At 38.4% G+C, this 26,037-nt stretch overlaps 1 protein-coding gene across 4 annotated transcripts in view; it reads left to right on the forward strand.

Annotated features, from left to right (window-relative positions):
* Positions 1–1,137: 1,137 nt before the first annotated feature.
* Positions 1,138–26,037, forward strand: part of VPS26A (VPS26 retromer complex component A) — a 33,333-nt gene continuing 8,433 nt past the window's right edge. The window contains exons 1-6 of one of the 4 annotated variants that reach the window (XM_058696544.1): positions 1,138–1,301; positions 8,489–8,638; positions 20,065–20,140; positions 21,303–21,459; positions 22,050–22,214; positions 25,184–25,290. In XM_058696544.1, coding sequence (XP_058552527.1) covers positions 1,299–1,301; positions 8,489–8,638; positions 20,065–20,140; positions 21,303–21,459; positions 22,050–22,214; positions 25,184–25,290 — 658 coding nt within the window. In that variant the 5' untranslated portion in view covers positions 1,138–1,298. Of the gene's footprint in view, positions 1,302–1,416; positions 1,652–5,900; positions 6,021–8,488; positions 8,639–20,064; positions 20,141–21,302; positions 21,460–22,049; positions 22,215–25,183; positions 25,291–26,037 lie in introns of those variants that run through there. The other 3 variants (XM_058696543.1, XM_058696545.1, XM_058696546.1) reach the window with 3 other exon arrangements.

The raw sequence follows: 26,037 nt of genomic DNA on the forward strand, positions 1-26,037 counted from the left end.
TATGCTTTTACTTCCAGATGTGAACTTACATTGCTGACTTTTAAACTCTTCTTTTCAAATATATACATTTAAAGCTACAGACCTCCCTGTAAATACTTCGTACCATAAATTCTGCTATGTTGTATGTTCATTTTCTTTTAGTTCAAACTATTTTTAAGTTTCCACTAACGTCTTCTTTGACATAGAGGCTTAGAATTATGTTGCTTAGTTTCCATATGTTTGTGGATTTTCTGACTATCTTTTTGATATTTCTAGTTGAATTTTTTTGTGGCTAGAGACCATACTCTAATTTTGTGCTTGCTTTATGGCCCTGCGGCACCAACTGGATTTTGTTTTACAATGGGATAACGATGGCGCGTTCAGATTATCATTCTTTTCCTGCTTTGGTCAGGTACAGAATACACCGTGGTGGTTCAACACTGCTTTTAAAAACTAAAACAGCCTCCCATTCAACTGGAGGGCCTCTAGGCTACACCACAGCGTCAGGATGCGGTTAAAACCAGAGTAGTGGCTAGTAGCATCACCTGTTTTAGGAAGGCTTCCCCCCACTTCACGCACTGGCTGGGCTGCAGGGCCTGGGGGTTGGCGGGGTTAGATCGCAAGCTATCCGCGTACTTTACAAAGCAACGGATGTAGCACCCTCACGTTTTTTCTATTGGTCGGCTCTTCAGAGGTTACAAAGCTAACAAGTTTCTCAAAACCCAGAACCTCTCAGAAGGAGCGGGAGCTGGGCAGAGTTCCAGAAAGATGGAAAAATGCATAATCCCTGGATGAAGAGAGCACGTACCCTGCGAGGCCTAGGGAAGCAGGGCCTCGGGTAACAACGCCCCTTCGTCTCGGAGGGGCCCTAGTAACCCACCCAGGAAGATAAACCACCCCCCCCTCCTTTTCCAGTTACTCAAACTTCCACAGGGAAGAGGAACTGGGCGTGGCAAAGCCCGTCAGCCGACCGCCCCTCACGTGACGGAAGGGAGGGAGAGGAGGGCCTGTGGTGCCTGCCTCCGCCCAGGCCCCTCCCACTTTACGTCATCTCAGTGGCCCCGCCTCCTCAGCCGTAGGGTGGAGCACGAGGCCCCGCCTCCAAGCTGCCAGTCCTCGAGGGCCTGGCTGGCCAGTGGGGCGGGGCAAGAGGCCGGGAGGGGACCTGAGCAGGGGGAGAGGAAGAAAGGAAGGGAGGGGTCACGTGCGGCCAGCGGCTCCAGGTCACGTGACGGGCGCTGGGGCGGAGGGAATCTGGGCTGGGAGTTCTCCTGAGGGAAGCGGAGTGAAGTGGGGGGGACGCGGCGGCGGCGCTGACAATGGTGAGTGCGCGGCGGCCCGCGCGCTCGCCTCCAGTCCTGGCCCTACAGCGCGCGGCGGGCCCGCCAACGGCGGGCCGGGTATCCCGGGTGGGGCGGAGGGGAGCGGCAGGAGGGGGGCGGCGAGCAGGGCGGGGAACCGGGTTAGGCCTGTCTAGCCACCCCGGGAGCGGGGAAGGGCGGGCGGGGCCGCCTTTTCCCGGTCTCGCAGAGGCCCGAGCACCTGCGGGCGGCTGCGCGCTCTCCTGGCCATGTCGGAGCCTCTGCCCGCCTTCCTCGACCGGCTGTGGGGGCCCTGGCTGGGTACTCGGACCCCGCCTCTGCGGGGGCTCAGCGCCGCCTCCCCTTCCAAGGTAGCTAGTCCCTCCGCTCCTTCCGGACAGCCTAGCTTCCCTTCAGGTGGAGTGACCCGGGAGTCCCCCAGTTCCGGGCTGGTGGGGGGGGGGTACTGGGTCACTCTCTTTCAGTGTCACGAGCTTGGTAAACTCCGGGTTGTTGTTGTTTTAATCTCTTTGTGGTGACATTCTGCCGTATCCTGACCCCAGTTCAGCCTTGATTTTGACACTTGTAGAATGGGAGAAAAAAAGGAAAGGACGTTGAAGTGGGATGATTTTAATTCAGACACTGGTTTTGTGCCCGCTAGTTTAAGCTTTGGCTCTCATTTCCTTCCCCAAGCCATTTTCTAGAAACTTAACGCTTCGGGATGTTGAAATGGCCTAGGGAACAGAGAAGGGAGGGAAATCCGAGTACTCCAACCGGTTCGTGGGAAGCACAAGGCGTTTAACTTTGTGTGTGTTGGCCGTCTCTAGATTGGATCTCATTTGGCTCACTTTGTGGTATTCGTTTGATTTTAACAAGTGTACGTTGAGTGCCTACTGTGTGCTCTCTTGATACTGTTAGCTTTACCAAAGCTCACTGGTTGAGTAAACTTAGAGTTTTGGCTGAAGCAGAAGCTAGGTTTATTTAAAAAAAATTAAAAATAAATGTTTTGAATAAATACATCTTAAACTCAGAAATCGTGTTGATCTAATTAAAATCAGAAAAGTAAAAGACAGACCTATTCATTCTTAAACTGGGGGCCCTTTTTTTCCTGCAACAAATAATTACTTAGGTTGGCCAGGGGCCATGAGCAAGACTGAAACAGGCCTTGCTCTCTTGTAGCTTACAGTCTAGAGGGAGGTAACCATCTGTTTGTACAAATTATTTAACGTGGAAATTACAGTTGTGATAAATCTAAAAAGGAGACCTTGCCTAGTGAGGGAGTTAGGGAAGTCTTTTTTAATTGAATATAATTTGCCAAGAAGACATAAAAGGCCCTCCTATTTATTGCTTATTTTTAAAATTATTACTTTTAATAAGCTTTTGAATAGTTTAAGAGCAATTTATTTTCAAGTTACTCATCAAACATAAACTGAATTGTAAAGCTTTATAACACAAATGGACATAAATGTAACCTATGCAAGAAAATTTGCTGTTTCATTGCTTGTGTAAATTTTGAGAGCCTCCCTATCCACTCACCTTGAGTTGCATTTCTTTACATCCACTGGAGGTAGTGAAATTTCTTCAGTGAGAGCTACATATTCACATGTAATTTTGCTGGGTGGTAATGCCCAGTATGGGTTTATGAATTATATGGAAAATCTTAAGTTAACCTAAAGGTGATAGGAGGGTTAGGCCACAATTAGAAAACTGTAAAAACAATGCTGTAATCTTTTAATAGTCATATATATTGCAGGTTAGCTATTTAAAGGCTACCTAAGAGTTTTGACTTGTATATTATTGTCTAATATTGCTCCTGAAAATCTCATATTTTAAATGCTCCCTTGAAGATATGAGTAATCTTTCAGTTTAATACATGTCTTCTGTAATTTCAGCAAAAGCCTATGTTAATGTATACTAACCTTCTTTACAATTTTCATTCACTTTCTACCTCCTAGTCTTCACCATCCTGTCAATTATGTATTTTGATTTCTTTACATAACAGGAAAATTATTAAAATTTGATGTGAATAATTAAAAAAGATTTTAATTTTATGACTTTTTTTTTTTTTTTAATTTTTTTTTTTTTTAACATTTATTTATTTTTGAGACAGAGAGAGACAGAGCATGAACGGGGGAGGGTCAGAGAGAGGGAGACACAGAATCTGAAACAGGCTCCAGGCTCCGAGCCGTCAGCACAGAGCCTGACGCGGGGCTTGAACTCACTGACCGCGAGATCATGACCTGAGCCGAAGTCGGCCGCCCAACCGACTGAGCCACCCAGGCGCCCCTAATTTTATGACTTTTGTTTGAAATGACAGAAGATGCATATCTTGTAGTAAAAACTTCAAAAGCAAGACTTTGGGTAGGCAAATCTTTTTTCTTTCAACTCCTTTTAGAAGGAAAACAAAGGGGCACCTGGGTGGCTCTGTCGGTCTGGTCACTTAAGCATCTGACTTTGGCTCCGGTCATGATCTCAAGGTTCATGGGTTTAAGCCCCCTTGTTGGGCTCTGTATTGACAGCCGAGGGCCTGCATCGGATTGTGTCTCTCCCTTTCTTTCTCTCTGCCCTCCTTTCCACTTGCGTGCTCTCTCTCTCAAAAATACATAAGCAACAAAAAACAAAAAGAAGGAAAAGAGAAAAGCCAAACTTTTACCTCAGATGTCTTTTTCTCTCCGTTGTCTACTTGTTAATTGTAAGACCTTGACAGTTTTCTGGAGGCCTTTGATAAGACTAGTTTGTTTTTGATGTGTCCTAATGTGAAAAACTGGATGTTAACCTGGTGCTGAATTCTCATGGTGTTTGTTAACTTAATCTTGTTAAAATGTTACAGTTTATTAATCTATTATGCTTCTGTATGTATTACAACTAGGCTTTAAAAAAAAATCTAATCTGTCCCCATCTTAGTGTTTTGACAATTTATGTTGAAAAGTAAGCCTACTTTTTAAAGTTTTAGTTGTGAAATACTACAGGCATACAGAAAGTAATAAAGGATAACATAGCTTTCACATATTTTTAATGCGTAGGAATTTTTTATTTTTACCTATCATGTCAAAATAAGACTATTTAACTTTATAATTATGTTATTAGTTAATTGTGAAGTTTTATAAGACTAGCAAGTGTGGGCGGGAGAGAGGCAAGAGAGAGGGAGAGAGAGAATCCCAAGCAGGCTCTGTGCTGTCAGTGTAGAACCCCCATGTGGGCTCGATCTCCTGAACTGCAAGATCATGACCTGAGCTGAAATGAAGAGTTGGTCGCCTAGCCTGACTGAGCCACCAAGGTGCCCCTCTTTTACACCACTTTAATTAGGGGCAATTTTGATTTTGATCTTTTAGTGTCAGCTTTCAAATCCTAAGTTCTCTGGGTGTTAAGTATCCATATGTGGGAAAAGTTACCATAATATTTACTTTTATTTGTAAAAGAATTTTTGTAGTTTTCGAATCTCATTTTTCCTGGAAGCAGCTCTGGGAAGTATTAAAGGGGAATGAAAAAATTGAATTTTATTTTCCTGCTTCTATTTTATGTCTTAAATGAGGTTGTTGTCTTCTACCCTTTCATAAGTGCTCCTCCCATAGCAGTTCCCATCTTCCCACCCTTCCCTGCCACCTTGGCTGCTCAGTAGTTTGCACATAGTTGATAATTAGTAAATATCAGCAGCCTGATTTTGAGCTGCTGTACATTGTCATATCTGTAGCCCTTAGGAGAACATAAACCATCTTGAGCAAGTTTTGAATTTAAAACTTGGGAGTGTGAAAGCTAACTAGGAAGGGACAGTGCATATGACCTATCACTGATGTTTTTCATTCTAAGTTCAGAATCATTTTCTGATTAAAATTAGTTTTCTGGTTAAAATTGACTTTGTTATTTGTAATGTTGCCAGGAAAGATTAAAACATTGCTGAAAGGAAAACATGCTGCTTGTGTTTTTGTAGTATGTCAAAAATACAAATCTGGCAATTTTTTGAGTTGATTTCTTGAAATTACGATATATTTATTTTTAAACTTGCCCATTTTTTTTTTTCAGTTTATTTATTTTGAGAGAGAGAGAGCACAACTCGGATGAAGGCAGAGAGAGAGGGGAGAAGGAGAATTCCAAGCAGGCTCTGCACAATCAGTGTTCAGCTGGATGTGGGGCTCAAACCCACAGACCGTGAGATCAGGACCTGAGTGGAAACCAAGAGTCAGACGTTTAACCGACTGAGCCTCCCAGGCATCCCTGAAATCACAATCTTTTTGTTAATATAGGATTAATAAAACCCAACAGGCTCAGAATTTAGGAAAACACTGTCTTCTTTGATCATGGTATCATCCTGTGACCTACTGAGTTTTAAGAGGATCATTAGCTTGCTTGCTGTTACTCTGCTACCTAAGGACAGAATTGAGATTTGATGCAAGTTCCTTGCTCTAGACTTATCTACTGCACCGATGCTAACTTTTGGGGGGAGGGCTAGTTTCATCAAATATTCCAGATTTAACTCCTTTCTTTTGTATCTATTTTTTATTATGAGGACAGCATGTGTTTTTAACTTTTTTATATTTAATTTTTTTAAGTTTTCTTTAATGTTTTTTTTGACAGAGAGAGAGAGAGAGGGAGGGACAGAGAGAGAAGGAGATAGAGGGTCTGAAGCAGGCTTCACGCTGTCAACCCAGAGCCCAGTGTGGGGCTTGAACTCAAACTGTGAGACCATGACCTGAGCCGAAGTCGGGCACTCAACCGACTGAGCCACCCAGGGTCCCCAGAACAGTATGTGTTTTATTCAATATTAATTTAACATTCAATATATATTTTAATGCTTTCTACTAAATTCCACATACTACCCATAGCTACTGTGTCTTTAGTGATGAGCAAAGGATAAAGTATCTGTCCTCAGGGAATTTACGGTTCAGTTAGGGATTCAGGTATTGAATAAGCACACAGTATAATAAATGATGAAGTAAAAACTACATGGTGTTGTGAGGCCTAAATTTGGAGACTCTAGTTTCAATTAGGAAGGAAAGGAAGGCCTCTTTATGGAAATGAGTCAGACTGAGACTCAGAGGATGAATTAGTTAGGTTAAGGATACTTGGTCTAGGATGAGAAAGAAACTGGCAAATTTGATTAACTTGGATAATTTGAGGCTGGTGTGGTTGGAGATAATGGGTAGAGCCAGTTACATGTAGGCCACGTTAGGGAATACGTGTGTGTGTGTGTGTAACAGTGAAGTACAGAAGAGTGCACAAATATACAGCTTGATGTATCTTCACAAAGTGAATGAACCTGTGTAGGAAGTGCTCTGATAAAAACAAACAGCATAGGGGGGTGCCTGGGTGGTTCAGTTGGTTGAGTGACCCACTTCAGCTCAGGTCATGATCTCATGGTCCGTGTGTTTGAGCCCCGCATCAGGCTCTGTTGACAGCTCAGAGCCTGGAGCCTGCTTCAGATTCTGTGTCTCCCTCTCTCTCTCTGCTCCTTCCCCACTCATGCGCTGTCTCTCTCAAAGAATAAATAAACATTAAAAAAAATTTAAAAACACAACAGCATAACTAGCCCTCTAGAAGCTCCCTCTGTGCTCTCTTCTAGCCACTTCCTGATTTCTAATACTAGAGTGTATGTTACATGTTTTTGACTTTTTAATAAACGGAATAATATTGCATGTGTATTCTTTTTGTGTCTGACCTCTTTCAGTATTAGTGGGTATGTGTGTGTGTGTGAGTCATCTGTGTGTATAGTTGTGTCTCATTCCTTTGCCTATTTATGAATAGACTAAAATTTATGTACCCATCTCTTGTTGATGGATATTTGAATTGTTTCCTATTTGGAGCTATTGTGAACAATGATGTTATTAACATTCTTACATTTGTTTCCTGGTTCATGTGTAAGAGTTCTCTTTAGGGTAGATAACTAGGGGTGTAATTGCTGGGTCATGGGGTATGTATATCTTTAGCTTTACCAGATAATGCCACCTGTTTTCTAAAGTAGTTGTTCCCATTTGTACTCTCACCAGCCTGTTGAAGGATTTTAAACAGCATATGATCAGGTTTATGTTTTTGAGAGATTACTATGGTTGTGTAGGGCAGACTAAGAAAGGATGTAGGATGACAGGATAGGAGATGGTTCTTCATGTAAATTTTATTATTTATTTATATTTTAGAGTCAGAGGGGCAGAGGGAGAGGGGGAGAGAGTGAATCTTAAGCAGGCCGTGTCCCCAACACAGAGCCTGATGCAGGGCTCATCCCACAACCCTGAGATCATGACCTGAGCCGAAGTCGGATGCTTAACCGACTGAGCAATCGAGACACCCCAGCTTATACATTTTCTTCGGAAAAATTCACAGAAATTTAGTCAGTCTCCTCTACTAGAGCCAGTTTTATTTATTCCAAGGGCTTACACAACGTAACGCATCCTGTTCAGACCCATATCGCAGTGCATTTTATAGTAAGTATTACATAGTAATTATTCATTTGGATCTATACGCATAATTTGGATTTTATGAGTTCTGCTATATGAAAGAGCCACACAGGAGAATAAAGGGGACTTTTCAAACCATCTATTAAGAATTAATTTTTAGGGGTGCCTGGGTGGTACAGTCTGTTTGTTGAGTGTCTGTCCCTTGATTTTTGCCCAGGTAATGATCTCACAGTTTGTGGGTTTGAACCCCACATTGGGCTCCACACTAACAACATGGAACCTTCTTGGGATTCTCTCTGCCCCTCCCCTGTGCACTCTGTCTCAAATCAATAAATAAAAAAAATTTTTTTTAGATTTCTGGTATATGTTAGTAATTATTTATAGCATTTACCTATGGCAATGATTGAAATTATAGCGTGTTTAAATTTTAGTTTTCTTTTTGTCTTTTAAGAAATTGTGGTAAAAAAACGTATAAATTTGTCCTCTTAACATGTTAATGTACAGTACAATATTAGTTGTATGTGCATTGTTATACTAAATTTGTTTAGGTTTTTTGTTTTTTTTAGGATTTTATTTTTAAGTAATCTCTATACCCAAGGTAGGGCCCAAGCTCACAACCCCGAGGTCAAGAGTTGCACGGTCTGACCCAGCTTGGGTGCTCCTAAATTTGTTTAGTTTTGATGTGGAATTTAAGTTCTTATTTCCTTGTTGTACTCAACAGATTTGCAGTCTGTTTAACTGTAGGTCATAGGTAATTTTACTTGAATTACAAAATGTACTGTCTGACAACACATAATTATGGGCATTTTCCTTTTATTTCAGAGTTTTCTTGGAGGCTTTTTTGGACCCATTTGTGAGATCGATGTTGTCCTTAATGATGGGGAAACCAGGAAAATGGCCGAGATGAAAACTGAAGATGGCAAAGTAGAAAAACACTATCTTTTCTATGATGGAGAATCTGTTTCAGGAAAGGTAAATCTTGTGTTTGGGAGAACTATCTAGTTGTAGGATATTAGAATTAGTCATCAAAGTTGTCTGCGCTGTTTCTAAATTTGAATGATTTTGTTGGAGGTGGAAGGTTTTTTTGGAAGGTCAGCTAAAATCCTTGATTCCATTAGAGCATTTATAGGAAAGATTTTTTTTTTTTAAAGTTATTTGTTTTGAGAGAGAGAGAATGGGGCAGGGGAGGGGTACACGAAGAGGGGGAAAGAATCCCAAGCAGGTTCCACACTATTAGCGCAGAGCCTGACTTGGGGCTCAAACTCAAGAACTGGGAGATCATGACCCGAGTTGAAGTCAAGAGTCACTTGACTGACTGAGCCACCCAGGTTCCCCTAGGAGAGAGATTCTTACTGGAAGGATTACAGGGACAGAGTCTAAAATTGTACGCAGAATTTTGTGTTTGTGACTATGCATGTTTCGCTTTAGCTTCTTCACTGGGGCTGTGATCCACTCAAAAGTTTGTTTCTCCTTTTACATTAAGTTGAGTTGTAGAGATTGGGGATAATTCTTTAGTATACCTTTCTAAAAATTTCTTTCTCATTCTTTGTAGCTTCTCTCTCTACACTACTACTGTGGTGTCTGTTGATCTCATTTCTTGGTACCCTGTAGAGGATTTAATGTACATTTGGAATGTATCTATGCATAGTCAGATAGGTTTATGATACCTTACGTAAGGTTTCACTTTTGCCCCTTTTCCTTATCAAGCAATGTAGAAGAATAATCTTTTTTTGTAGAAGAATAATCTTACACCTTAGCAAATATGATTGATACCCATTAATCATAACTTTTGTTTGTTTTTTAATTTTTTTTATTAGTTTTCTTTATTTTTGAGAGGCAGAGAGAGACAGAGTGCTTGTGGGGGAGGGGCAGAGAGAGAGGGAGACACAGAATCGGAAGCAGGCTCCAGGCTCTGAGTTGTCAGCAGTCAACACAGAGCCCTATGCGGGACCCGAACTCAGGAACCGTGAGATCATGGCCTGAGCCAAAATAGGACGCTGAACCGACTGAGCCACCCAGGTGCCCCGTTTGTTTTTAAGTCTAGAAGGGAACATTTATTGTCTGGTTTAACATAATCTTATGTCATCTGGGCCAATTAGGAGTTCATGGCTGATGTTATAGGACAAATAAAGGAAGAGGACAAATTTAAGGAAATAAAGCTACTTCAGTGTGGTTTTTAAAAAACAGTAGGCCTTCAGATTATATTTTTGGAATTGCTAGAGATCATATGTAGACCTAATCAATAACTATAGACTACATTTTTAAAAATGATAAAACCTTTTGTAGATAAATGTTTTCTGTTGCTCAAAAGATACCATATCTGGAATCTGATTATTTATTGACCTGAGATTTTTTTTTTTCATTTTTAACCTTTTTATTGTAAAATAAAAGGTTAAATATTTATTTAAAATATTTTTTTGTATTTTTATTGTAAAATAAATTTTTATTGTAAAATCTATTTTTATTGTAAAATAAAACATGTAGAGAAAAACCACAAAATAAATATAAGGCATGTTTTCTTGTAATTACCATTGATGTCAAGAAGGAGAACTTTGGGGCGCCTGGGTGGCGCAGTCGGTTAAGCGTCCGACTTCAGCCAGGTCACGATCTTGCGGTCTGTGAGTTCGAGCCCCGCGTCGGGCTCTGGGCTGATGGCTCGGAGCCTGTTTCTGATTCTGTGTCTCCCTCTCTCTCTGACCCTCCCCCACTCATGCTCTGTCTCTCTCTGTCCCAAAAATAAATAAAAAACGTTGAAAAAAAAAAAAAAAGGAGAACTTTGCCAGTAGTCCCTGTGTCTCATCTCAGTCAGTTACAGTCTCTTCTCAAAAGAAGCCAGCCACTATGCTTTCTATAATAATAAAATCCCTTGTGTTTCTTAATCGTTTCTTGTTCCTTTAAAAAGATTGATATCGCTTTTTAAATCTCTTTCAATCTCTGGTTCCCTCTTTATGACTATCTTTTCTTTAAACTTTGAAGAACTTGGGACACTTGAACTGCAGAGTTCTTTGTGATTGGATACTCATGACAGAGTTTTTGCCTTGTAAATTGGTAGCTGAATTTAGAGACTTGATGAGACACAAGTTAAATTCCATTGGCAAGAGTATATGTGGGTAGTGTTTTTGTTGTTGTTGTTTTTATCAGAGGGGTACATGATATTTGCTTTTTGTATCTATTTTGCAAATGTTGTAACTGCTGTTAATATTGATTCCTGACATACCTTTAGAACACGTTATTAAATAGATGATTTATGAGTATTTTGAAAAGATAGCTTAAAAGAGAAGAAAACAAGCATTGATTATCTGTGACCCAGCATGTTCACTAAGAACAAGTCTAGGTTTTCTGAAATATCTGAATATAATAAAAAAGATTGTTGGATTAGAGGTGGGAGATCTAGCCATGACTTTACCAATCTTGGTAGATAATTCGGGGCAGTCATTTAATCTTATGGATTTCACCTTAAAATTAGGGAGTTTGGACTGAATAATTGGTTTCCAAACTTGGCTTTGCATTGTAGGGACTCTGCATAAAAATCCTGCATATATTAGATCTAGTTTTGAAGTTCTAAGAGGTCTGATATCCCATCCAAAGCAAGAATAAATTCTTTTTATGGTATCCCTGACATGTGAATTTCTGTCTGCATACTTTTTTTTTTCCAGAACTTTTTTTTAAGAATTATTTTTTAAGCAGTTTTAGGTTTACAGAAAAATTGAGAGGGAAGTACAGTTATTTCCCGTATACCTCCTGCCCTTATACGTGTATAGCCTCTCATTATCAACATCACTCACCAGAGTGGCATAGTCTTTACCAAGGACAAGCCTACATTGACACATCATAATCACCCAAAGTCCATAGTTTACCTGAGGGTTCAGTCTTTTAGTGTTGCTATTGTGTGAGTTTGGACAAATGTATAATGACATATATCCATCATTATAATATCATACAGCATAGTTTCATTGCCTGAAAAATACTTTCTTTGTACTACCTGTTCATCTCCCCTGTCCTCCCCCGCCGATTGTTCTGCCAGTTCGTCTTCCCTGTCCTGCCCCCTAAACCACTGACCTTTTTATTGTTTCCATAGTTCTGCTTTTTGTAGAACGTCATGTAGTTGGAATCATACAGTATCTAGCCTTTTCAGATTGGCTTCTCTAACTTTGTAATACGCAAGGTTCCTTTATGTCTTTTCACAGGCTCATTTCTCTTCAGTGCCAAATAATATTTCATTGTCTGGATGTATCACAGTCTTTTCTTTTTAAAGTTTGTGGGTTTTTTGGGGGGGGTGGGGGCACCTGGGTGGCTCAATTGGTTAGGCGTCTGACTTAGGCTCAGGTCATGATCTCGAAGCCTGTGAATTTGAGCCCTGTGTTGGGCTCTGTGCTGACGGCTCAGAGTCGAGCCTGCTTCAGATTCTGTGTCTCCGTCTCTCTCTGACCCTCCCCTGCTTGCTCGCTCTCTTTCTCTCATTTAAAAAAAAAAAAAGAATTTCTAAAGTTTTTTTTTTTAACTTATTTATTTTGAGAGGAGGAGAGAGACAGAGAGAAAGAGTGGGTGGGCAAGCAGGAGGGGGGCAGAGAAAGAGGGGGAGAGAGAATCCCAAGCAGGCTCTGTGCTGTGTGGGGCCCAAATTCACAAACCGTGAGATCGTGACCTGAGCTGAAATCAAGAGTCAGATGCCTGATTGTGCCACTCAGACGCCCCAGATGTGCCACAGTTTATTTATCCACTCACCTAATGAAGCACATCTTGGTCGCTTCCAAGTTTTGGCAATTTATGAGTGAGGCTGCTACAAACATCTTTGTGCAAGTTTTGTATAGGTATAAGTTTTAAGCCCATTTGGATGAATACCTAGAAGTGTGCTTGTTGGATTGTGTGGTAAGCCTATCTTTAGCTCTGTAAGAAGCTGCTAAACTGTCTTTCATTGTAGTGCTACCATTTTGCATTCCTTCAGCAACGTGTGAGAGCGCCTGTTGCTCCACATCTTTGTCAGCATTTGGTGTTGTCAGCTTTCTGGATTTGGTCCATTTTATTTATTTTATTATTATTTAAAAAAAAAATTTTTTTTTAACATTGATTTATTTTTGAGAAACAGAGTGAGACAAAGCGTGAGCAGGGGAGGGGCAGAGAGAGAAGGAGAGACAGAATCTGAAGCAGGCTCTGAGCAAGCAGTCAGCACAGAGCTTGATGCAGGGCTCGAACTCACAAACTGTGAGATCATGACCTGAGCCGAAGTCGGATGTTCAACCGACTGAGCCACCCAGGCGCCCCTGGATTTGGTCCATTTTAATAGGTGTGTAGTGGTAATGGGATGTTGAATATCTTTTTTATGTTTATTTGCCAAGTGTGTATCTTCTTTGGTGAGGCTCCTGTTCACATGATCTGCCTAATTTTTAATTGGCAGATTTTTAAATTGTTTGTTTTCTTCTTGTTGAGTTTTAAGAGATCTTTTTATGTTCTGGATAACAGTCCTTTACCAGATGTGTCTCCTGCAGATATTTTTTCTCATTCTATGGCTTGTCTTCTCATAGTCTCATTCCCTTGATTGTTACATGGTATTAATTTTGATTTCCCTGATGTTCAGTGAAGTTGAACTACTTTTCATAGATGTATTGGCCATTTGATATCTTTTATGAAGTGTCTGTTCACGTTTTTTGGGGAGTGGGGAGAGCTCATTTCTCTACTCAGTTGACTTTTTTCTTATTGATGTATAATATTGGAGAGACAGTGCATGAGAGTGGGGGAGGAGCGGGGGTGGGGGGGTGGGGCGGAGGTGGACAGAGGATCTGAAGTGGGCTCCGTGCTGACAGCAGCCAACCAAAACTATTGAGATCATGACGTGGCCAAAGTTGGCCGCTCAATTGACTGAGCTACCCAGGCGCCCCCTTGTGGCTGTCTTTTGATGACTAGCTCTTAATTTTAATACATTACAAATGTTCCGTTTCCTTATTATTATTTTTTTAAGTTTATTTATTTTGAGAGAGCACGAGCCGGGGAGAGGCAGAGAGAGAGAGAGAGAGAGAGAGAGAGAGAAAGAGAGAATCCCAAGCAGGCTCTGCACTATCAGTGCAGAGCCCGACATGGAGCTTGATCTCGCAAACCGTGAGATAATGACCTGTGTCAAAATCAAGAGTCTTAATGACTGAGCCAATCCAGGTGCCCCAGTTTCCTTTTTGTTAGTATGTTTTGTATCCTATTTAAGGAATCTTTGCCTACGTTATGGGCATGAAGATATTCTCCTGTTACCTTTCTCCTGTAAATTTGTTTATTTTACACACTTCACATTAAAATTTTTTTTTAATATTTACTTATATTTGAAAGAGAGAGAGTGCATGAGTAGGGGAGAGGCAGAGAGAGATGGAGACAGAATCTGAAGCAGACTCCAGGCTCTGAGCTGTCAGCACAGAGCCTGACTTGGGGCTCGAATTCACGAACCATGAGATCATGACCTAAGCCGAAGTCGGATGCTTAATGGACTGAGCCACCCAGGTGCCCCTACACTTCACATTTAGAGCCTCAGTTTGCTTGGAGTTGATTTTGTCTGTGTGACATAGGAGTCAAGGCTAGTTTCCCCCCACCCCCCACATGGATATCTGGTGAACCCAGAACACTTATCGTTTCCTTCATTGCACTGCAATATCACCTTTGTCATAGTTTAGAGGTTGTATGATTTTATTCCAACTTCTGTTGTGTTCCGTTGGTCTATTTGTGACATTTGCTTTCTTTTCTTTTTTAAAAAATAACCTATTGAGTATAATTCACATACCATGAAATTCACCCTTTTTAAGTGTACAAGTCAGTGTTTTTACTATATTTGCAGAATTGTACTGCCACCGCCACTAATTCCCTAACATTTTCATCACCCCAAAAGAAACACCATACCATTAGCAATCGCTTCCTTAGTGCTATACACTGAATATTTGTGCCTTCTTAAAATTCACGTGTTGAAACCTAATTGTCAACGTGATGGTATTTGGAGATGGGGCCTTTGGGACATGATTAGGTTATGAGGGCAGAACCCTTATGAATGGGATTAGTGCTCTTATAAAAGAAACCCCAGAGAAATCCCTTAGACCTTCTGCCATGTGAGAACACAGTAAAAAAGATAGCCATCTGTGAACCAGAAAGAGTGCTCTCAACCAAGTCTGGTGGCACTTGATCTGATCTTGAACTTCCTAGCCTCCAGAACTGTGAGGAATGAATTTCTGTTGTTTACAAGCCATCCTGTTGACAGTATTTTGTAATAGCAGCCCGAATGGACTGAGACACCTAGCAGTCGCTAATCTACAAATCTTTCTTTCTCTATGGATTGGCCTTTACTGGATATTTTATATATATGGACTCGTACAATATATAGCCTCTGGTGTCTAGCTCCTTAATGTGATGTTTTCAGGGTTCATTCCTTTTTAAGAAGTTAGTAAAAAAAAAAAAATACTAAATTTGCCATTTTATCCATTTTTTAAGTACAATTCAGTGGCATTAATTACATTCCCAGAGTTGTACAACCATTACAAAATTTGTTCATCACCCCAAAGAGAAACTTTGTACCCATCAAACAATAACTAGCCATTTCCTTTTTCTCCCAGTCCCTGGATACCTCTGGTCCACTTTGTTGTCTGTAAATTTACCTGTTCTAGTTATTTTTTTAAAATGTTTTATTTATTTTTGAGAGAGAGAGTGTGAGCAGGGAAGGGATGGCGTGGTGGGGGACAGAAGATTCAAAGTGGCCTATGTGCTGAGGGCAGCAAGGCCAATGCAGGACTCACACTCACAAACTGCAAGATCATGACCTGAGCTGAGGTCAGACGCTCAACTGACTGAGCCACCCAGGCATCCCTCTAGTTATTTCTTAAAGGTGGTCATACAAAATTTGCCCTTTCACGTCTGCCTTATTTCCTTTAGCATAATGTTTTCAAGGTTTGTTCATGTAGCATGTATCAAAACATCATTTTTTATGGTTAATATTCCAATATATATCCGTGTGGAATATGGAGGGATATACCACATTTCCTTTATCCGGTTCATCAGTTGAGGACATTTGGGTTTCTACTTTTTGGCTGTTATGAATAATAATAATGCTGTACATTTGTGTACAAGTTTCTGTGTGAATATATGTTTTCATTTCTCTTAGATGTATATACATTAGAATTGCTCAGTCATGTTAATTCTGTGTTAACTTTTGGAAAAACTGCCAGTCTTTTCCAAGCAGCTGCACCATTTTACATTCTTCCCAGCAATGTATGAGGGTTCCGGTTTCTTCACTTTTTTGGCACTACTTAATATTGTATTTTTTATTATGGCCATCTTAGTGGGTATAAAGTGCTATCACATCTCATGGTTTTGGTCTGCATTTCCCTAATGACTAGTACTGAACATCTTTTCATGTGCTGATTGCCATTTGTGTATCTTTGGGGAAAAGTCTATTCATACCCATTTTTTTTTCTTTTTATTGTGTTGTCTTTTTATTGAGTTACAAGAGTTCCTTTATATGCTGGATACAAGTCCATTATCAGTTATGTTTCACAAATATTTTCTCCTGTTCTCTGAATTGTATTCATTTTTTTTTTTAAGTTTATTTACTGTGAGGGAGAGAGGAAGAGTGCTCAGTTGGTTAAGTGTCCAGCTTTGGCTCAGGTCATGATCTCACAGTTCGTGAGTTTGAGCCCTGCATCAGGTTATCTGCTGTCAGCCCAGAGCCCACTTTGGATCCTCTGCCCCTTCCCTACTTGCACGCACGTGTGCTCTTAAAAATAAACATTGAAAAAATTAAGTGAAAAATAAGTAAAATTAATTTCAACTTGTATCACTAGGCCTTCTGAGTAATTCTGAGAGTCTTACTAATTGTTTAATTATTGTTTATTATTAATTGAAATTACTAGGTACAATAATTGTAGAAAATTGTGAATTGTGAAAGATTTGATAGTAATTTTTCTGGGAATATTTTTGGTGGGTTCATAAGGTATAATTCCTTAACATTCTTTTAGATTGATCAGTGATAAGTAAATTGTCTTGAAGCAATTCAAGCTTGTCTACCAAGCCACCCATAGTGAATTCTGAATTCCTTGTTACAAAAGTGAACAGAGGTTTATTCTGAGGTTAAGGGCTTTATAGTTTAATTTTTTAAACAAAGAATATTACTGAAGTATCTTTCAAGAATATGGACTTTATTCTTCTGGCAGCAGTTGAAACTAATTTTGGGAAACCACAATATCCAGCAACAACAGAGTACAGATATCTTGGTAATTAACTGTAAATTATACTATAAATGGTGTGGAAATTGATACATGTTTGTCTTAAACACAGTGTAGATGAATTTCACTTACATAGCTCCTGAAGACAGCATTATTTGACATCTACAGGATATTATATGCTGAAGAATGAGCTTTGAGATTGGCCTGTTAGAGCGATGAATATGTCTTTTTTTTACGTTTATTTATTTTGAGAGAGAAAGAGGAGAGAGAGAGAATGCATGAGCGGGGAGAGGGGCAGAGAGAGAGAGAGAGGAGAGAGAATCCCAAGCAGGCCCTGCACTGTCAGTGCAGAGCTCAACATGGGGCTTGAACTCACTAACTGTGAGATCATGACCTGAGCCGAAATCAAGAGATGCTTAACTGACTCAGCCACCCAGTTGCCCCTGTGTATGTTTTATATATGGATTGTTTCCTTATGTTTTGTTTTCATGGCCTTTTATACATATACACATAGTCTCACATATCCAAATTACTTATTAATAGTAAAGGGGAAAAATAGTAACTTCAAATTGGAGAAACCTGGCAGATCACCTTGACCAGATGATCAAAGTTAACATCACCAATTGGCATCACGTACTTCCTAATAAGATACACTGAGGAGGATACAACTTCATTTTCTGCGATATTCTTGGCAAAAATGCATAAACTGAGTCTAAATGTGGTAAAACGTCAAACAAAACCCAAATTGAGGGATATTCTACAAAGTAAGTGACCTATATTCTTAAAAACATCCAGGTCAAGAAAGGCAATGACTGAGGAATGTTTGAGATTAAAGGAGACTAAAAAGACATAACTGTATGTAACATACGATTCTAGATTAGAGCCTGGACAGAAGGAAAAACGGGTATAAAGTCCATTATTGGGACAGTTGTTGGAATTCGAATATAAACTGTGGAGTTTTAACTTTCCTGATTTTGATAATTGCACTGTGATTATGTAAGAGATTATAGAGGAGCATGATGCTTCCAGATTATTCTCAACTGTGAAAAAAAAGTTGTGTATCTATGCGTGCACATATATAGAGAGAGAAAAGGTGGTAAAGCATATGGGACAGAATATAAACATGATGAATTTGAATAAAGATTATATGGAATTTCCTTGTGCTGTTATTAAAACTGTTTTGTAAATTTGAAATTGTAATAAAAGTTACAAAATTGTAACAGTTAGTATTAAAACTTTTTAACCCAGTTCACTATCCTAGTTTAATTTATGTTTCTATGCTCCCTTTTAGAACAGCTTTTAAATATGCTCAATTATGTTTTCTAACTCTGGGATCCTTTAGATTCCAGAATATCTTGCATCAGGCTTAAAAAGCAACTGTTTTTGACATCAGTAGGAGACCAAGGACAATTTCAGAGTTTAGGTAATTTGGTAGGAAAATGAAATAACTTTGCATTTCTACCTTAATAATAGGGTTTCAGAATGTTTTTTGAAGGTCTGTACATTTAAAAAATACCAGACACAGCCATGTTCAAATGAAGGCATTCCCAAAACCTGTTGCCAAATAGACATTTTAAAAAGTATGTTCTTCTTACGTGTTTTATTAGTATAAATTAGAGAAGAGCTCTAATTCCTGCTTGGCTTGAGAAACAGCTGGAAGTATGCTTGTTTTATGCTAGTTTTATGCTTGTTTTATTTGTGGTTCAAGCCTAAAATTCAACTTGTTAGTGTATGTGGAGCCTCTAAGTACTAATTTTTTTTCCTTCAAGAAGTATTTTTCTGACTTTGAAGGTGTTATTTGCCTATTGTAAAAGAGCAACAAAAGAAATCTTGAAAACTACAAAGAAGAAAACAAAATTACTCATACATTCCAGAAGTAACTGTTGTTAAGAGTATTTCTTTTGTGTAGTTTAAGAAATACAATTGGCATTATGCTTGTATACAATTTGACCATGCTTCCTTCATGTAACATACCATGCACATCTTCCCACATCATTAAAAATTCTTTGATCTGGGGCGCCTGGGTGGCTCAGTTGGTTGAGCGTCCGACTTCAGCTCAGGTCACGATCTCACGGTTCGTGAGTTCGAGCCCCGCGCCAGGCTCTGGGCTGATGGCTCAGAGCCTGGAGCCTGCTTCCAATTCTGTGTCTCCCCCTCTCTCTCTGCCCCTCCCCCGTTCATGCTCTGTCTCTCTCTGTCTCAAAAATAAATAAACGTTAAAAAAATTAAAAAAAAAATTCTTTGATCTTATTATTTTTAAACTTTAATAATATTCCATCATATGATGTACCACAATTTGTTTATTCTTTCTCTGAGATATTAATTTGGAAGGCAAGTAACTAACTCATTCTGGTTACAGATATGGAAGATACAGAAAAATGAATATTTTAGTTAATATAGTTTTCAAACAGAAGTAATTGGACCTCTGCTTTTATTGACCCTTGATTACTGTTATCTTTTGAGAAGCATTATTAAAAATGCTTTTTTGAGTCATGTTAATATTTTTTATAGTAAAGAATACATCTGGAAGTAGGCTTTTTTATATGTTAGCTAATCCTTTAATGTTTGGAAAAAATTTTCTTAATATGTATGTACTTTACAGATATTTTGTCAATTCAAATTAAAAATTTATAAAATTAAGTTTTCCATTTGGCAGATGTGAATTTAGGAATTTAAAGATTATATATTTTACTTAAAAAATATGTGAGATAAATCATACTCAAAATTTAAATCTTTAGAAATTCTGTTTTTAGGGTGAGTAGCAGATTCAGGGGCAATAAACATGGCTTTTAAGGTTAGGAATTATAACTATATTTTTGGTTACTAAGAGCTGAAAATGATCTTTTTAAGTAAATTCTTGGAATTAGTGATTACCTTACATTAAAATGCCATTGTGTAGAATTGTTTAACTATTTGACTGGAAAACGCATTTGAATAGTTGAAAGTTTTCCCTTTTTTTGATTTGAGTATAGTTCTCCAGCTTATAAAGGATTCCTTCCTAACAAAGCAGGTGCTTTTAAATTTATGTATAAGTGATTGTATAAGTTATACCTTCTCTACTGCTATAAAGTCATCATGATCTAGGTATGTGGTGGTGTCTCAAACTTCAGAAATGAATACCTGAAGGGCTTATATATTGCATTCATCTGGAAGGAATCTATTGGTAGGCCCACTCAAAGGATTGTTAACATCTTTTATAATTTCATGTTTTGGCAGGTAAACCTAGCCTTTAAGCAACCTGGAAAGAGGCTAGAGCACCAAGGAATTAGAATTGAATTTGTAGGTCAAATTGGTGAGTTTTAAAATAGTATTACTTTTTTTTTTTTTTTTTTAATGATAACTGAGTTTGAAGAGGGTTGGATTTGGCACTTACATGCGTGAATTAGAGCTTAGCTTTGTGGAAGGAAGGAATTGATTTTGCATAATAAAAGAGGATTTATTTTGTAAACATTAAAACAGGTTTCTTTGTATTGTATTAAATGATACTTGACTCAACCTGCCTTTATTTGTTATTAAACTTAGTTACTAAAAATGAAAGGAGTTATGTGAGCTACCAGCCTTGAGAAATAATTCAAGTAAAATTAGTTGACTCACTGGAATTTCCATCTGCCTGCATCTTTCACCAGCTTTACAATTTCCAGTGTCACTTTCATCCTTCACTTTCTAATTACCCATGCCATTTGTCTTCCTAACCTAATGTGTGCCTGTAGCCAGACTCACCTGTCAGAAGATTCCATGTGAAAAGGAGGGATGTAATTTCTTCTTGACTTAGATCAGCTTCCATAAATATTTCCATATATGTATTTCAGAGGCATTCTTGATTTAGTAGGAGTTAAACTCTATAAATCTTTTGCTACTACAGATTCAGAAAAGAGAAAAGAAAATGGGTCTTTCTAATACAGTATACATAGCTGGGTTTTAAATCTAGCTTTCTAAGTTTTACTATACATTTTTAAAGTGTCAAAATTGGAATGGGTAGATACTTGTTTCTGTATCTATTCCAGACGAGATTATATTTGAGGGGGCAAATTTTAGTAATTCACTGATAGTTGAAAAGTTTTTTGTATTTGTATATTATAGTTTTATCAGGTAATATATTTGCCTAACTAAAGCAAAACAATAAATGCTTTCTGCCTTGAGGGGAGGAGGTTCAAATAATTGCCGGAAATGTGTCTATTAAAACAGCTTCATATTGGGCAAACTCTAACTACATTAAAGGGATGAATACGTTATTAATAATAGAAATTTTCATTGTGCCGTGTTGCTTGAATTTTTTTATGCCTAGGTGGAGCATAATGAAGGGAATAATGGAATTTATATCATAGCTCTAGTGTATTAGAGACAAATCCAACTAATTATTTTGGTAAAAATGATTTGCTTTGGAGGTAGAAGTTTGAGTTTTAATGAAACATATTAAATGTAATTGGTCGTTTTTGCTTTTTCAAATTTCTTAGAACTTTTCAATGACAAGAGTAATACTCACGAATTTGTAAACCTAGTGAAAGAACTAGCCTTGCCTGGAGAATTGACTCAGAGCAGAAGTTATGATTTTGAATTTATGCAAGTTGAAAAGCCATATGAATCTTACATCGGTGCCAATGTCCGCTTGAGGTATGAATGCGTATTAGCAACGGTATAGATAGTGTCAAAAACAGAAAGTAATGGCTACTGTTGAATGACTCCTTAGAACTTCTAATTACAATTCTGGACTGAAAGGCTTTAGATTTTTAGGAATTCTGCCAAATATTTTGTTTTGTCTAGCTAATGCTCATCTGAGGTAACGATAGTCTTCTATCATAGATTTAGAGAACCCCGTCATGAGAAGTTTGGTTTAGTCATATACTTTTTTTGTACGAATCATCCCCTAGGTACTTTCTTTGTCTGGTAAACAGAATTACCTCAAAATCCATTAGTTTCCCAACAAATCCCATTTAGTATATGGTTAAGAAGTGCTGAAGAGAGATTTCCCCAAGTAGGTGTGACCATAGCACTTCAAATGCGTGTTAAAAAGTATGTACACTATTCTTAAAATTGTTGTTTGTATTTTTTTGATGGGGGCATTTAAAAATTTGAATTCGTAAATGAAGTTGATCCCAAAGGATCAGCAAGGAGGAAAGCTGAGTTGCAGTTAATGTTTGCTTATTGAAGACACTGAAATTTATGGTAGGAGATTTAACTTACCCTCTCCTTTAACTTCATAGGTATTTTCTTAAAGTGACAATAGTAAGAAGACTCACAGACTTGGTAAAAGAATATGATCTTATTGTTCACCAGCTTGCCACATATCCTGATGTTAACAACTCTATTAAGATGGAAGTGGGCATTGAAGATTGTCTACACATAGAATTTGAATATAATAAATCAAAGTAAGTACCTTTGACAACAGATAACTTAAATGTTCAGGGAAAATTAACAAGCCTTTCAGGTCTTTGTAAATTGGTCAGGGTAAGGATAGAATTGACATTAATCAGATGTTAACAGCCCAGTAGAATCTCTGAACAGAAAGAAACTTTTGGCGTCTTCTAACTCAGTGCAGGTGTCTTTTGTATTCTATTCCTAATAGGTCTCTGCTTGTTTTTTGTTTTTTGAGAGAGAGAGCGAGAGAGCACAAGTTGGGGAGGCGGGCAGAGGGAGAGAGAGAGAATCTCAAGCAGATCCCACACTCAGTGCGGAGCCTGATGCAGGGCTCAGTCCCATGACCCTGGGATCTTGATGTGAGCTGAAATCAACAGTCGGATCCTCAACTGACTGAGCCACCCAGGTGCCCCCGTCAATTTTTGTAGAGGATCTTACCATCTCAGAGGGCAACTAATACCTTATGTCTGTAAAAATTTACCTTACTGGGCTGATATAACTTTAGCCTAGTTATCTTTTTTTTTTTTTTTTTTTATTAAATGTTTTTATTTATTTTTGAGACACAGAGAGACAGAGCATGAATGGGGGAGGGGCAGAGAGAGAGGGAGACACAGAATCGGAAGCAGGCTCCAGGCTCTGAGCCGTCAGCCCAGAGCCTGACGCGGGGCTCGAACCCATGGACCGTGAGATCATGACCTGAGCCGAAGTTGGACGCTTAACCGACTGAGCCACACAGGCGCCCCCCTACTTATCTTTTTAAAACTAAACAAAAATGCTTTTTCTGTCCACCTAAGCAATACATTTTCATTACTGAAAATTTTGGCAATGTTAGAAAAGTAAAAAAACAATCATATTTTTCTCATTATTTTATTATTTAAAAATATTTTTTTAAGCTTATTTTTGAGAGAGAGAGAGAGAGAGAGAGAGAGAACACATGCGAGAGCGAGCACAAGTTGGGGAGGGGCAGAAGAGAAGGAGAGACAGAATCCCAAGCAAGCTCTGCACCATCAGCACAGAGCTTGATGTGGGGCTTGAACTCACGAACTGTGAGATCATGACCTGAGCTGACATCAAGAGTTGGACGCTTAATCGCTGTGCCACCCAGGAGCTCCTATTATTTTTCCCACTTAATCACATTTAATATTCTCTTGTGTACCTTTCCATGGGGGAGGGGAAGGTATATAGCACATTTATATAATGTTGCATTTTTACAGAAATGGGCTTCTGTTTTGTTTATTGTTTAATGCCTTTTTAAACTAATATGGAATAATTTAAGCATAGACCAGAGTATATGGACACTGTAGTGAATCCTCAGGTACCCATTGCCCAGCTCCAGTAGTTATGAACACATGGTCAGGTCTGTTTTATCTGTATCCAGCCCTCACACTCCTCATAGATTATATTAAAGCCAGTTCCAGACATGGAATTTCATCCATAAAAATTGTGTATCATTTTTAATAGAACGGTAATACTGTTATATCTAAAAATATTAATAGTTTCCTAATACCCATACCATATCCAGTCAGTGTTCACATTTCCCTGATTGTCTCATAAAATATCTTTTCCCCCCACATGGTTTGTTCAAATCAGTATCCACACAAGATTTGTTCAAATCCAGTGTATCCAAACACATTTCATTTGGTAGTTTGACTCTTAAATTTCTTTTGTTTTTTTTTCCACTAAAATTTATTTGTTGAAGAAATGGATGTATACTTTTATCCCCTTCCTGTGTACTCTTCTGTTAAATGACTTTTATTACTTGTCCCTCGCCAGCGTATATCACTAAAAATGTGATATAGACATGCCTTCAGCGTCTCAAATCATATTATTAATAAAATTATCAAATTGTTTAGGACCTAAAAGCTTGTCACTGGAAGCCTCCCTTCCTCCTGACATAATAACGTTGATCAATTCCTGGGAAATTATTTTGAGATCCAAACCTGGGAGAAGGTTAAAAAGCCCTCTGGGTATTGTAGTAATTTCTAGGTTTATTACCACATTATTTCAGAATACTTGGGAAAGGTCTTTGATGACTAGATATCACAGCAGCAGACTCAACCTGTGGAGTCTCTTTATGGCCAAGTGCTTTGTTAACTGTGCTATTCTAGCACTTAGAGTAAGGACACTAAACTCTTGTGCAGAGTTTTGATGTTCAGAAACATCATTATACACCAAATAAATATTGCAAGCATGAAAATTTTAATTTTTTGCGCTTAAGTTCTTTGGAAACTAAGCTCTAAGTAAAGGACCTGCAGTTAATCAGGCTAATTCTTCCTTTGAGGTATATTGATAGTCAAGTAAAAGCTTGATTCCTGTTCTTTTGTTTTGTTTTGTTTTTTGTTTTTTGTTTTTAACATTTATTTTTTGAGAGACAGAGCATCAGTCAGGGAAGGGCAGAGAGAGAAGGAATCACAGAATCTGAAGCAGGCTCCAGGCTCTGAGCTGTCAGCACAGAGCCTTAGGCGGGGCTTGAACTCATGAACTGTGAGATCGTGACCTGAGCCGAAATCAGACACTTAACCGACTGAGCCACCCAGGCACCCCGATTCCTAATTTTATAGTAAAATAATGAATACTTTTTTGTAAAAAAGGAACATTAAATAATATGAAGAGTCAAAATGGTATTCTTTTTTTTTTTTTTTTAAATTTTTTTTTTTTTTTTTTTTTTTTTTTTTTTTTTTTTTGCTTTTGAGAGAGAGACAGAGCATGAGCAGGGGAGGGGCAGAGAAAGGGGGAGACACAGAATCTGAAGCAGGCTCCAGGCTCTGAGATGTCAGCACAGAGCCCGATGCGGGGCTTGAACTCATGGAGCTGAAATCGGACACTCAACCGACTGAGCCCCCCAGGCGCCCCCAAAATGGTATTCTTAAATAGTTACTATCCTAAAGATGTCTGCTAAAGCCTTTCAGGACATATTTCATTCTTTTTGTTTGTTTTTTAAACTGATATTTAGTAAATGAGGTATATTCTTTCCCCAAAGGTATCATTTAAAGGATGTGATTGTTGGGAAAATTTACTTTTTATTAGTAAGAATAAAAATCCAACATATGGAGTTGCAACTGATCAAAAAAGAGATCACAGGAATTGGTAAGTCAAAAAAAATATTTGAATTAAAATTCCTGTTTTAGTTGAAATTTAAAAATCTTAAAATATTGTTTAAACACAGTAAATATACACATTGGATACAAATTTTGATACTTAGTATTGTTTAATAATCATGCCTTTTAGAAATTAATTTTTATAAATATTTTAAAAAGCATCAAAATTAGGTTATAAATTCACACATTTCAAAAATAAAGTGTAAAAAGTTTTACTATACAGTAAAAAGTGTCTGTGTACTTCAGCTCATAGGTCATATAAGTTTTAAAATGCTTCTAGATATTTATACATATACAATAAGTGCCTCTATATTATACCCTTCCCCTGCTTTTAGTTAAATGTTTATATACAATACATGCTTTGCTTTTTCGCCTAACAGTATATTTTAGAGATCTCTCCATATCACTGGATAGAATATTTCCTCATCTTTTTTATAGTATTCTTTCTATGGATATATAGAACTTAATTGGTCTGCTACAGGTTGTTTCCAGTCATTTCCTTCACTTAATAATGTCATTTTACATGTGTGCAAGTGTGTGTGCAAGATAAAAATCTTAAAAGTTGAATTGTTATTTCAGAGGGTGTATTCATTTGTGATTTTGATACATATTACCAGTTTGTCTTCTTTAGGGGTTCTACATTCCAGCAAGGAATGTAGAAAAGTGCCTCTTTCCTCCTGTTCTTACCAACACAACATTGTAAAATTTTTAGCTGATATAATGGGTAGGGGAAGAA

Source organism: Neofelis nebulosa, chromosome 13, assembly GCF_028018385.1.
Source record: "Neofelis nebulosa isolate mNeoNeb1 chromosome 13, mNeoNeb1.pri, whole genome shotgun sequence".
NCBI classification, from domain to species: domain Eukaryota; kingdom Metazoa; phylum Chordata; class Mammalia; order Carnivora; family Felidae; genus Neofelis; species Neofelis nebulosa.